Source organism: Oncorhynchus keta, chromosome 13 (assembly GCF_023373465.1).
Source record: "Oncorhynchus keta strain PuntledgeMale-10-30-2019 chromosome 13, Oket_V2, whole genome shotgun sequence".
In the NCBI taxonomy this organism is placed as follows: domain Eukaryota; kingdom Metazoa; phylum Chordata; class Actinopteri; order Salmoniformes; family Salmonidae; genus Oncorhynchus; species Oncorhynchus keta.
Window position 1 is genome coordinate 36,707,795 of NC_068433.1, and position 15,049 is coordinate 36,722,843.

Consider the following 15,049-nt stretch of genomic DNA (forward strand, 5'->3'; position numbering starts at 1 on the left):
TAGCAGCGCTCTCCTTTAAATAGATGCTGGTTGGCTGAATAATGTGTGCATTAGATTAGTAGTGGATGGACCCCCCGAACCTCCAAGCTGAGAAAATAGGGATGGGGGCTCCCTCCCTCAGGATCACATCTTCACACCTTAGTGCCGCAGATAGCTATGATGATGATGATGATGATGTGTGTGTGCATACGTGCATGCGCGCGCAGGTTTCTGTACGTCCATCTGTGAATGCTTGGTGCATCTATGAGTATTTTCTCTCTGTCTGTTGATTCACTCTATCCATAGTATTCATCTATGTGTATATCCCTGCAGAAATAGAACCATATCTCATTAATTCTTTCTAGCCATAACACCCCACACTTCACAACTGGCTTCACCATGTGTGGCCCTGTCTACCGTCTCACCTCCCATCAGAGGTCAAGGTGTGGCTTTTGAAATGAGACTATGGAATCCACTGAATATCCAATATCACAGTGTCAAGGTTGCAATGCAACGTCAAACCTTTTTCATTTGTGACATTTGCAGTGGATTATATTATTTTTGTCTCTTCCGTAGAGCCTGGTGGAGTGATTCTATGTGACCTCATTATGGAAATTGCTAAGCTTGTGTCCCAAATGGTACCTTATACCCTGTATAGTACACTACTTTTGAACCATAGGGCTCAGGTCAAAAATAGTGCACTATAAATGGTATGCACTGAAAAGGGTCCCGTTTGGGATGCATGGAAAGCAACCAAAGATATGATACAGTGTGATGTGAAATCCAGAGATTATATACATTTCCCTGGTTTCTTTATCTCTCTAATACAGTACAGGGAGCAGCTAGGACTCATTATTTGTTGCTTTCCCCCTCCCTCTCTCTCTCTCTGTCATGCCTTTAAATGATGTCATTCGTATGAATAATACAAATGTTTCTTAGGGAGTTCTAGAAACTGGGGTTATTCTGTTGTCTTTGATTTGTAATGTCCGTCGGAATATCCTCCACAAGCTAAAAGGAAAAAATATGTAATGATTAAAGAATGTTATTGAATGATTATGGGTGTGATTAAATAATAATGGAGACCCGGAGGGATAAGAAAGTAATTGTGAAATAAAGAGTTTCTCCACACTGGAAGATCTGTGCAGGGACTAAATGCTGTCTGTCTCTAGACATTGACAAATTAAGAAATTACATTTGTGTGAATCTGTGGGATCGGTTTGTCACTGGATAGTGAAATGGTGTTAGATTACACCCGTTACTGAGATTCACTTGAGGGGCTGATGAATCTGGCAGAATATCATATTAATGAATTTCACCAAAATACAATACCCCGTAAACCATATTTTGGTTTATTAAATAGATGACATGTTTTTCTATGTTAAATATGATCAATATTTTGTCATTTTCTGTATGGTAGGAATAACTGATTTTCCAACCAAACACTATCCTATAAAGCATTGCAGGAAAAAATAAACAATAATAATGTACATTTTTTACTGCAATGTCCCCTTTTATGTGACAGAGTTCCTACATCTCTGGAAACATAACTAAGTCACATGTTATTGCATAAAAGGGGTACACAATACTCTGAAAAGCACACTGGATTTCAACTGAAACGTGCCTGCATGTCTCAGGCAGCTGACACACAAACACACACACACACACACACACACACACACACACACACACACACACACACACACACACACACACACACACACACACACACACACACACACACACACACACACATACAGAAACACACACACATAGGCAATGCTGACACTCTATAGCATAGGCTTCTCATTAACATCAAGGAAATGGCACCCTATTCCCTATTTAGTGCACTACTTCTGACCAGGGCCCATAATGTTCTGGTCAAAGTAGTGTGCTATATAGAGAATAGGGTTACCATTCGGGACACAACCACGATTACAAGATCTCTGTTGTTCCACTGTAAATGGGTATTCCATATTCTAACCCTGAGGTACCCCACTTACTGTATATAACTCACATGCCATGCCAGTGTCACTGTAACAATTAAACATTTTATCATATGCTCCAAGGGTTAGGGAGAGATAGTTATGAGAGTGGAGGGAGAGGGGGGGGAGAGGGAGTGAGAGAGTGAGAGAGAGAGAGAGAGAGAGAGAGAGAGAGAGAGAGAGAGAGAGAGAGAGAGAGAGAGAGAGAGAGAGAGAGAGAGAGAGAGAGAGAGAGAGATTCCCCCATCCAGAAGCTGCCAGGCAGGCTTAACCAAGCCATGTTTCACATGTAGAAAAGTATCAGCTGGAATTACATTGCTACAGCTGAAAGGATACCTTCAGGCTTCATTTCCTGCTTCTCTCTTACAGTGTCTTATCTCTTCTCTCTTTCTACTTGCATTCTGGGGTGGCAGGTAGCCTAGTGGTTAGAGCGTTGGCCCAGTAACAGGAAGGTTGCTGCATCCAATCCCTGAGCTAACAAGGTAAAATGATATTGTTCTGCCCCTGAGTACGGCAGTTAACCCACTGTTTTTCCTGGGTGCCATTGATGTCGATCAAGGCAGCCCCCTGCACCTCTCTGATTCAGAGGGGTTGGGTTAAATGTGGAAGACACATTTCAGTTGGACTACTGAATAGGTATCCCCCTTTTCTTTTCCTTTATTCCACATAATAACATCACATAGTACTACATCAAGTTATCCAGAATGTGTGTGGAATGCCATTTCTTACAATACTCGACTCTGCATTCTGAAATGACATTTTCAGAACAAACAGTAAGACACAACACAAATGGCAGCATGCTGAGATTTGCAAATCAATCACATCAATTACTAAATAGAAATAAATACAATGTAGTACAACGATTCCAGTCCAGAAATGGCCAATGATTGATGCAAATCTTTAAAAAAAACTATTTTGTAAAAGAATCCATTGAGACAGGGATCCAGGTAATGCACCTTATGGCATACTGCCATAAGAATAGTTTGAGAAGACGGACTATTCTATTTTTACACAGACCTGAGAATGAGCCATACATTTCAACACATGCTCATATCTGACTCTGGGTAAAGTGCTGCTGTCCATCTACCATATAGACTCATGTAGATGGAAGATGGTATGTAGATGTCATTTACCATGTACTGTAGTGCACCGGATTCATAGCTCTTGTGTTTCAACTACTTAAACATGTCGCAGGGCCACAACCTGTTATAATACCTTCAGATCAAGGATCTTAACATTAGCCCTGACAGTCATAACTAAAACGTCATAGTATAGCTCTGTAGTCTTGTTAAGCATGTGTGGGGCTCCATGGCGGGACAGCAGCAATTGATTGAATAGAGTTGACTTCAACTCCATTAGGTGCCCCGGCAACATTCACCAACCAGACACGGTTCCTTATTCTGCAGCTGAACTATCTCTCAGGCACAGAGATTAATGGGCCTGCCTCGTCTAATGTAATATTTGTTTCTACTCCTTGAAGTCTCCACTCCGCTAGTCTCCGTCTCCAGCTGACATCTTCATTGTATTACCTCACACTATATTCCCAAGGCAGACTGTGGATCTGTGGGTCGGAGGACTGAGCATTTTCATCCTTCTGCTTTTGTCTCATTGTCTAATGTGGGTTTTTTTCTTCTCTGCTGTAAACTCACTCTCTCCACCCCTCTCTAACTCTCTCGCTCTCTCGCCACTTTGCTGGCATCTCCTCTCTGCTCCAGGCGTTTGTTGTCATGGGTCTGTGAGCTGCCTGCCTGTGACGGGGCAAGGGCCCTCCAGGAATTCAAAACGCCATTGTGGAATTTTCTTCCAAGCAATTGCTTTTTCAACAATACAGATAAGTAGCTCTAACCATCCTCTTTGAAGGGCTCTACTCTCCCTTAGCAAATCAAACTGACTTTCTCTTTTTCTCCGAGTGTCCAGACAGGACCCCAGGTGTATTTGTGTATTTTGTAAATCATTATTATCACTCAATATACCTATCAACTTCTAAGGTACAGTAAAGGCAATAAACTCATCAGTGTGAAACGTCAATACCCATGCATTATGCCTATCAAATATATAATACATTCATATCAACTCATGATATGAGTGACACGCGGCATTTAACCAGAAATAATCTCTATAATTGATGAGAGACTCACTGATGCCAGAGCTGAATGCAAACACATGTAGGCTAGTTCGTTTACTTTATTCACCACATGCTTCGTAAAGAACATGTGTAGACTAACAGTGAAATGCTTACTTACGAAGCAAATGTGATTTCATTTGATTCATTATCAATGACATTTATGAGAAAGTAATTCAACTAGCCTACATGTGTTTGATATTATGGTCTATTTTTCTGTTTGGGTGTCAATTACATCAGCTTTCACAATGACAGAGAGAGGCTTTTCGAGAGACAACATGGTCTCAGTAGAATATGTAAAAAATAGTGACATTTAACCATTGTAGTCATACATAACCCAAGCTGACATGTTAGTTAGGGTAGACCACAACACAAGAAACCAGCACTTTACCCTGTGAAACCAACTTAATATGAACTGCTATCACAACTAGAACCCCTTTATAGACCCCCAAGAACCTGTTAACATGTCTTCTCGTCAACAAACCTCTCTTGTGGTGACCCTTTGCAGGCAGTAGAGAAGTTGCCATTTCACTGCTGAATGAGTTGTGAAAACAGAGCTACAAACATCCACAATATCCAGCTCTTGAACAAGACAAGCTGGTAGTTTATAGTGTGACAGATTTGATTTTCTCCAAAAACACGATGCAATTGTCTGTCTAATTTCCAATCACCCATATGTATATTTTTCTTATATATATTTGTCTTTGATTATTTTCCCCTAAACCTACCACCCCTCCTGTATTTGGATTAAATGTATGGACAACAATTTGTATGCTTATACACTACCATTAAACAGTTTGTGGTCACTTAGAAATGTCCTTGTTTTTGAAAGAAAAGCTCATTTTTTGTCCATTGAAATAACCTCAAATTGATCAGAAGGACAGTGTAGACATTGTTAATGTTGTAAATGACTACAACATTTGTAATGTAATATCTACATAGGCGTACAGAGGCCCATTAACAGCAACCATCACTCCTGTGTTCCAATGACACGTTGTGTTAGCTAATCCAAATTTATCATTTTAAAAGGATAATTGATCATTAGAAAACCCTTTTGGCTATTCCATGCGTGAAATTGCCAAGAAACTGAAGATCTCGTACAACGCTGCGTACTACTCCCTTCACAGAACAGCGCAAACTGGCTCTAACCAGAATAGAACGAGGAGTTGGAGGCCCCGGTGCACAGCTGAGCAAGAATTACATTAGAGTGTCTACACAGCTCCTCAACTGGCAGCTTCATTAAATAGTACCCGCAAAACACCAGTCTCAACATCAACAGTGAAGAGGCGACTCCGGGATGCCGGCCTAGACTGACAACGAGTTTCAGAAGAAAGTTATTTGTTTATGGTCATTTTGAGCCTGTAATTGAACCCACAAATGCTGATGCTCCAGATACTCAACTAGTCTAAAGAAGGTCCGTTTTATTGCTTCTTTAATCAGGACAACAGTTTTCAGCTGTGCTAACATAATTGCAAAAGGGTTTTCTAGTGATCAATTATACTTTTAAAATTATAAACTTGTATTAGCTAACACAACGTGCCATTTGAACACAGAAGTGATGGTTGCTGATAATGAGACTCTGTACACCTATGTAGATATTCCATAAAACAATCTGCAGTTTCCAGCTACAATAGTCACCATTAACAATGTCTACATTGTATTTCTGATCAATATCAGTAGTGTACTTCCAGCTTATACATACTACATACATTTTTCAGACAAGGTACATTTGACACTAGTTGTCTTTTTTCTATCCTTCAGCTACCCTCAACCCCTCCCATTTGTTATGTTTGATTGTTTGTTGTTTGTTTGTGGTTTGTGTTTGTCTCTGTAAACATTAACAACGGTGGTGACAGAGATGGATTGTCCTGGTGGTTTATTTCATTAAGCTATTCTCCTGGGTGTTCCCAAAATGAATTGTTTGGAACAGATGGAGCCAATAAATAAGATGGTGATATGTGGAAGATGGGACACTGGGCTTGTAATTGAATAGTGCGACTTTATTTTTCCTAGGTGTTAGCAGGTGTGAGGTATTGGAATAGCAGATTGTCTCTGAATGATTTTTGATTTGACTTTTATCTTGGACCAACGTAACTGGATCATTACTTCTCTAGAAGACCGGATTTACAGTGGGGCAAAAAAATATTTAGTCAGCCACCAATTGTGCAAGTTCTCCCACTTAAAAAGATGAGAGGCCTGTAATTTTCATCATAGGTACACTTCAACTATGACAGACAAAATGAGAAAAAAAATCCAGAAAATCACATTGTAGGATTTTTAATTAATTTATTTGCAAATTATGATGGAAAATAAGTATTTGGTCACCTACAAACAAGCAAGATTTCTGGCTCTCACAGACCTGTAACTTATTCTTTAAGAAGCTCCTTTGTCCTCCACTCGTTACCTGTATTCATGGCACCTGTTTGAACCTGTTATCAGTATTAAAGACACCTGTCCACAACCTCAAACAGTCACACTCCAAACTCTACTATGGCCAAGACCAAAGAGCTGTCAAAGGACACCAGACACAAAATTGTAGACCTGCACCAGGCTGGGAAGACTAAATCTGCAATAGGTAAGAAGCTTGGTTTGAAGAAATCAACTGTGGGAGCAATTATTAGGAAATGGAAGACATACAAGACCACTGATAATCTCCCTCGATCTGGGGCTCCACGCAAGATCTCACCCCGTGGGGTCAAAATGATCACAAGAACGGTGAGCAAAAATCCCAGAACCACACGGGGGGACCGAGTGAATGACCTGCAGAGAGCTGAGACCAAAGTAACAAAGCCTACCATCAGTAACACACTACGCCGCCAGGGACTCAAATCCTGCAGTGCCAGACGTGTCCCCCTGCTTAAGCCAGTACATGTCCAGGGCCATCTGAAGTTTGCTAGAGAGCATTTGGATGATCCAGAAGAAGATTGGCAGAATGTCATATGGTCAGATGAAACCAACTTTTTGGTAAAAACTCAACTCGTCGTGTTTGGAGGACAAAGAATGCTGAGTTGCATCCAAAGAACACCATACCTACTGTGGAGCATGGGGGTGTAAACATTATGCTTTGGGGCTGTCTTTCTGCAAAGGGACCAGGACGACTGATCCGTGTAAAGGAAAGAATGTACCATGTATGGTGAGATTTTGAGTGAAAACCTCCTTCCATCAGCAAGGGCATTGAAGATGAAACGTGGCTGGGTCTTTCAGCATGACAATGATCCCAAACACACCGCCCGGGCAACGAAGGAGTGGCTTCGTAAGAAGCATTTCAAGGTCCTGGAGTGGCCTAACCAGTCTCCAGATCTCAACCCCATAGAAAATATTTGGAGGGAGTTGAAAGTCTGTGTTGCCCAGTAACAGCCCCAAAACATCACTGCTCTAGAGGAGATCTAGATGGAGGAATGGGCCAAAATACCAGCAACAGTGTGTGAAAACCTCGTGAAGACTTACAGAAAACATTTGACCTCTGTCATAGCCAACAAAGGGTATATAACAAAGTTTTGAGATAAACTTTTGTTATTGACCAAATACTTATTTTCCACCATAATTTGCAAATTAATTCATTAAAAATCCTACAATGTGATTTTCTGGATTATTTTCCCTCATTTTGTCTGTCATAGTTGAAGTGTACCTATGATTAAAATTACAGGCCTCTCTCATCTTTTTAAGTGGAGAACTTGCACAATTGGTGGCTGACTAAATACTTTTTTGCCCCACTGTACATGATACCCATGGTCATACATTTTTTTTAAGTAGCTCTATTTTCGACACAGAGATCCATTGTGGTCTTTCTATCTTTTTCCTTTCTCTTGGTGAAAACTTCAACAAGTTTGATAGTTATAGATGTACATGTGGACAGTGGCTCAATTTCTTTACCCAGAAAAAGGCCCTTCGGGCAATGCCAGAAGAAGACATTCAAATGCAAGCTTGTTTACCTACTAGTACTGCTTGGGTTTTGAGGACAGTTCCTTTTCATCTTGCTGCAGACATTTCAAACACATTGACATCTCAGGGAAGTTCCTCAGGCTAGGTATCAGGGGCTTGGGTTAACAGATGATATCCTATTGGGTTTTCTCCATGAATGCCCTGAGGGCTGAGTCTACAGTACTGAGGCTACAGAAGGCTGTGTTCCCCATGCAGCGTCGGAGGGCCAGTACAGTGTTATTGATTCAGGTAGAGCAGACTAAGACATATACATAAACGAACAGAACAGAGAGCATTAGACGATGCTTAATCTAAAACAGTGGGATATCTGTGGGTGTGTGTGCTGGTGTTGGAGTGAGCCGGGTATGCAGTGTGCTGAGTGACGTGTATGTTGAGGATTGGGGTGAGTGATGTGTATGCTGAGGATGTGGGTGAGTGATGTGTATGCTGAGGATGTGGGTGAGTGATGTGTATGCTGAGGATGTGGGTGAGTGATGTGTATGCGGAGGATTGGGGTGAGTGATGTGTATGCTGAGGATGTGGGTGAGTGATGTGTATGCAGAGGATGTGGGTGAGTGATGTGTATGCTGAGGATTGGGGTGAGTGATGTGTATGCTGAGGATGTGGGTGAGTGATGTGTATGCTGAGGATGTGGGTGAGTGATGTGTATGCTGAGGATTGGGGTGAGTGATGTGTATGCTGAGGATGTGGGTGAGTGATGTGTATGCTGAGGATTGGGGTGAGTGATGTGTATGCTGAGAATGTGGGTGCGTGATGTGTATGCTGAGGATGTGGGTGAGTGATGTGTATGCTGAGGATTTGGGTGAGTGATGTGTATACTGAGGATGTGGGTGAGTGATGTGTATGCTGAGGATTGGGGTGAGTGATGTGTATGCTGAGGATTGGGGTGAGTGATGTGTATGCTGAGGATGTGGGTGAGTGATGTGTATGCTGAGGATTGGGGTGAATGATGTGTATGCTGAGGATGTGGGTGAGTGATGTGTATGCTGAGGATGTGGGTGAGTGATGTGTATGCTGAGGATGTGGGTGAGTGATGTGTATGCTGAGGATGTGGGTGAGTGATGTGTATGCTGAGGATGTGGGTGAGTGATGTGTATGCTGAGGATGTGGGTGAGTGATGTGTATGCTGAGGATGTGGGTGAGTGATGTGTATGCTGAGGATGTGGGTGAGTGATGTGTATGCTGAGGATGTGGGTGAGTGATGTGTATGCTGAGGATGTGGGTGAGTGATGTGTATGCTGAGGATTGGGGTGAGTGATGTGTATGCTGAGGATGTGGGTGAGTGATGTGTATGCTGAGGATGTGGGTGAGTGATGTGTATGCTGAGGATTGGGGTGAGTGATGTGTATGCTGAGGATGTGGGTGAGTGATGTGTATGCTGAGGATTGGGTTGAGTGATGTGTATTCTGAGGATGTGGGTGAGTGATGTGTATGCTGAGGATGTGGGTGAGTGATGTGTATGCTGAGGATGTGGGTGAGTGATGTGTATGCTGAGGATGTGGGTGAGTGATGTGTATGCTGAGGATGTGGGTGAGTGATGTGTATGCTGAGGATGTGGGTGCGTGATGTGTATGCTGAGGATTGGGGTGAGTGATGTGTATGCTGAGGATTGGGGTGAGTGATATATATGCTGAGGATGTGGGTGAGTGATGTGTATGCTGAGGATGTGGGTGAGCGATGTGTATGCTGAGGATGTCGGTGAGTGATGTGTATGCTGAGGATGTGGGTGAGTGATGTGTATGCTGAGGATTGGGGTGAGTGATGTGTATGCTGAGGATGTGGGTGAGTGATGTGTATGCTGAGGATGTGGGTGAGTGATGTGTATGCTGAGGATTGGGGTGAGTGATGTGTATGCTGAGGATGTGGGTGAGTGATGTGTCTGCTGACGATGTGGGTGAGTGATGTGTATGCTGAGGATTGGGGTGAGTGATGTGTATGCTGAGGATGTGGGTGAGTGATGTGTATGCTGAGGATGTAGGTGAGTGATGTGTACGCTGAGGATTGGGGTGAGTGATGTGTATGCTGGGGATGTGAGTGTGAGTCAGTGAGCGTCTAAAATGAATGGGGATGTGTGGTGGGTTGTAATGACTACTGAAGATGTGTGGGGCGGTAGTGACTCACAGTGGTGTGTTATAGGGGTTGGTGGTGCTCTCGTTCTATCGCTGGCAGCAGGTGTTACAGCAGGACCAGGCATGATTCATTTGCTACTGCTGGATTTGACACTGAGGGTGGGAGGTACAGCAGGGGGGAAGGGACAAAGTGTACAGTCTTCCCTTCCCTTCACCCAACTTCTTCCTCTCTGCTCTCTCTAAGCACCCTGAGAAACAATATGCTCCTGAGCTCCTACTTATAGACAGACTCCCACACAAAACACTGTGCACACACTCAAACACACACACACACACACACACACACACCAACACACTTTTCCCATTCAAATACATCCAGTGATAATGATCCAGCAGCATCAACATCCCGACCTAACCTCCCAGTGCAGCATGTTAATGGCCCAGCGTTTGTTCTAATTTGCACGTTCACAGCCATCAGACTGATATTCATGTAGTAACCCAACAGAGGACCCCAGTCAGACACATTCCTATGGTTCTAACTAGCACTGTGCTAGCGTTATTGCCAGTTTCTTTTATCTCTGTGGCCTCATCGTTAGCACTTCAAAGCTAACAAGCGGAGCCAATGAATGAGTAATAATAATATCACTGGAAAACAAACGCATCTCGAGTCACATCCAGAGGAGGGAGCTACAGTGCACTGAATAAAACTGTCTCTATAACTAAACATATTTGTGTGTAATTCACTTAATAACAATAAATATCATCAGAGGCTATGGACATATTTGAAACTAAATCAGGATATCCATGGGAATAAACTAACACCAGTCTTTGACATGCTGTTGGTGAATTAGGCTGAAGTGTCATTCTAGTGTGCAGCCTTGTGTGTCTCTCTCTCCCTCTCTCTCTCCCTCTCCATCTCCCTCTCCCTCTCAGCTGTGTCTGTGCATATCTCACAGTGAGATGCTAATTTTGAGAGACAGTTACCATATGAGTCACAGCCATAATCACAGACCTCCCATTTCTCTCCTCTCAGCCGCTTACGGTCACACGCTTGAGCAAATAGGTGTCACTCTGAACATGTATTTATGGTCAATAGTACACAAAGTCAGATGACATTGCTCTGCAATATATGCTAATTAAAACATAGACTAGATCCTCTTTAGCCTTATGTAGGACACCGTGCATGGGCGTGCTAGATGGCTACAATGAGGAACCTGGAAAATAATTGGCTAAATATTTTAGAGGGCATTTGTTTCCAAGAATCCTCTGAAAGCATATCTATAATCTGTAAATCCTTGTCCTTCCATATGGTATGTATAATGTGTGGATATCTGTATAGAAACTTTTCTCCAAACCAGCACCTATAACTCTGCTGTGGTAGACGGCGTGCAAGAGACACTTCCATGTAGCCTACCACTGTCTACCACAGCCGAGTTATAGGTGCCAGTTTGGACAAATGTTTGCCTCAGGTGGTTTCTATACAGATATCCACACATTATACAATTGGGATTATACAAGGAGTTACGGATGATAGATATGCCTTCAGTAACAGGATTTTCAAAAACAAGTACCTCCTTAAAACATTTTGCCGGTTATTTTCCAAAGCTATATAGGGCTAGATTGTCCTTATTTTAACTCTGCCATTGCCTGACGTAGATTATCTGCGGGCTTATAATGTCTGTGGACTGGGCGATATGACTAAAACATCATATCATTATATTCGTACAATTTCTGACAGTGTGACGGTATTTTATGTTTTTTAATAACAAAAGTTATAGATATGCTTCATGAGTAGTTCATGACCCTAGGGTGGCAACACAGAATAAAAGTGATTTCAATGGGGTTTCCTCCATTCGGATTGTTTTATACTGTTCAATTCAACTCCAACAACAACAGAAAATCAGCATTTACATACATTTTGGCATTTCCTGCACTCATTTGTTATCATTTCTAGTCCAAACCCTCTCATCCAGCTGCTGTAATCACACACAGGCTATACTTTCATCTCATGCCCAAGAGGAGAGTTATGTCTCAGCATAACAAACATGGATCAGCTCTGGCTATGTCTCTGCTCTGTGACTCACAGAAGAGAAGCATGCGATACGTTGGTCAGCCAGTCCAGTCAGGTTCTGAGATTCATGTCAGAGACCACAAGTAGGTCAGGGCACTGCTTCAGAAGCCATTTTGGATAGGGGGAAGAGTGCAGGAGAGACAGGCGAAAGTAGAAAGGAGAGACAGCCTGGGGCAAGAGAGACAGGACTGGACAGGAAATGTGCAAGGACAGGCAAGAGGGACAACAAGCCAGGACAAGGAAAGGGACAGCGGAAGGAGTCAGGCCATGGGGGAAAAGACGAGTCAGGAGGGAAGAAATTGACAAAAACATGTAGGTCAGGACAAAAGGGAAGAGACAGGGAGGAGAAAGTGAGGCAAAGAAGAAATCGTCAAGGAAAGGGACACAGGAAACAAGTGTAAAATCAAGTTAGAAACAAACGGATGTTTAACAGTAGGGAAGATCAGTATGGCTCTGTAGACTGCTGACCAGAGCAAACAGCCAACATTGCAGAAGAGAACCTCCCTTTACACTTTTTTTTTTCTCTTCAAAACCAGAATGTGGGGGATTTAGTTTCAGGCTTTTCTTTTAAGCCTGCTACATTATGTTTCCACTGAGGAAGAGTTGCTACACACACACTTGCACACACACTTTACACCCCCCCGAAACATCCAGAGAAACACTGATTAAACAGCCACAGTCTCTATGTGATCGAAAGACACAGGCCGTTCATTCTCAAGACCAAAGAGAAGAAAATAAATGCAGATTCAATTCCCTCCTCGACTTTTGCTGCAGCCTATAATGAATCTAAGACCCTGGCAGAGGAGAGGAAATTAGTCCCATGTGGCTCAGTTGGTAGAGCATGGCTCTTACATGCCAGGGTTGTGGGTCAATTCCCAAGGTGGCCCAGTACGAAAATGTATGCACTCACTACTGTAACTCGCTCTGGATAAGAGCGTATGCTAAATGACAAAAATGTCAAATGAAATTGTAGCGAAAAAGAGGGATCTATTTTTGTGGTAAATGTGCCCCTAGACAACGGAATGATTATATTAGTCATTAGCTTAAGTGCTAACAAAATAACTTAGCTTGTAATAGGCTTATCGTAGTAAATGCACAACGAACGCTTCCTTTCCCACACGTTTTCACACATAACGCAATAGTGCCAGCTGGAGATTTCTCTCGAGTGACTCAGACTGGGTGATTGGTTCCCTGGAGGTGAATAATACTTGGAATGGCATGCTATATTTTCATGGTCAAAATACACAGATGAGTTAGGGCCAGCCATGAGACTAACCTGGGTGGGCTAAATAAAGATTAGATCAAATAAATACGAAATTAGATTTTTTTTTTAATTCATGATCAGACTTGGTATTTTCGTCATTTAAATTTGATGATGATTAAGCTTCTCCCTAATGAGTTTGTCACAGTCCAGTGCAATCCAACTGCAACCAGGTGAAATACAGTAATGATCCAATTGCACAAACAGTGGCTGATGCATGACTGTCCTTTCCACAGAATGATGGTCACGATGATGAAGTAAGCAGCCAACTTTACAATTCCACGCATTCAACAGAGTGAGTGTGCTGCTCTAATTATTTGTTGTGTTCGTGTGTGTGTGTGTGTGTGCGTGTGAATGTGTGTGCTCGCGCGCGTGTGTGTGTGTAATTGTGCATACGTGCGAGGGCGCGTTCTGGCATGAGAACTGTTATCCCATAGCTTACTTTTGAAACGATATTAGCTCGACTGCAATGACAAAACCAATAACCCTTGAAGTGATTTCCGATAATGCTGTCGCATAATGTTCATGTCAAAGCAGCAGACAGTGACACCACGGTCACCCTATGGTCTACCGCCGCAGCACTTTATAAATATGAACCAATATGATCAGGGAAAACGAGTCAGAGAAAGAGGAATTACCGCAGTAGATGATTAGGAGACTGGTCAACAGTATTACAGTCCAGAAAGTTGAAGACATCCTTGGCCAGGGGCTGGCATCCTTCCGCTTAGTCAACCTTAAAGCCGGAGCCATTGAACAAAGGGAAATCCTCTCACAAAAATCTAAAGTAATTTCACCAGCAAGGTCTTCCTCTCACGAAGCGCCTCTCTCCACATGTAATCCGTGGAAAAAACATGTTGAGAACGAACCTCTCATTGCAAAAGCTGTCATATGGCTATGCAGCCGGTGTGTAAAAAAAGCTGCATCTTCTTGAGGTTCATAGTTGATGAAAAAAGCTGTCTTGACACGTTTGGGAATTTGCATATGTTGCAATTAAATGTTTAATGTTCCTTATTCCAAAAATAACCTACTTCTTTGTGATATTGGTAGAAGTAATAGGCTAGTTCAGGAGAAAATCCTGAAATCGCAGTATGATCTCCAATATGCTTTAAAGGGGTGAAAGATGCAATCATTTGTACCGCAACGTCGTAAAGCTCCTCTAATTCAACTGTGGTAGAGGATGTGTGAATCGTTTAGGCTCCCAGGTAAAGACACACTGAAAATATGTAGTTCATCAACAATGTCCATTTAAATCTGATAAAGAATAGTATATGGGATCTACCCTAGAAAGAAAGTCATTGGAGATCTCGACTCACTATCGACTGTTCTTAAACCCAAACTAGCAGATGATCAAGATCACCATCATGCGCACGGTTATTCTATACCGGTAGAATAAAACGGAGGAGGGAGAGAGAAATAACGAGAGAGAGTGAGAGAAGGAGAGAGTGACCGCAGGATGCATCGTAAATTCCCTCAAAATAATTGTGAGACTAGAATGTAAATTATATCACTGGAATAAAATAATAATAATACAAATACGTCTGACATCTGTACCCATAAACATCTAATAATGTGATTATTGCTGTATGTGCAGGACATACAGCAAGCAGCCCTCCCTAAACTCTC

At 42.4% G+C, this 15,049-nt stretch overlaps 1 protein-coding gene across 1 annotated transcript in view; it reads right to left on the minus strand.

Annotated features, from left to right (window-relative positions):
* Positions 1-14,698, minus strand: part of LOC118392253 (chemokine-like protein TAFA-5) — a 178,561-nt gene extending 163,863 nt beyond the window's left edge. Inside the window, exon 1 of the mRNA XM_035784042.2 lies at positions 14,065-14,698. Coding sequence (XP_035639935.1) covers positions 14,065-14,176 — 112 coding nt within the window. The 5' untranslated portion in view covers positions 14,177-14,698. The remainder of the gene's footprint in view (positions 1-14,064) is intronic.
* Between the last annotated feature and the right edge of the window lie 351 nt (positions 14,699-15,049).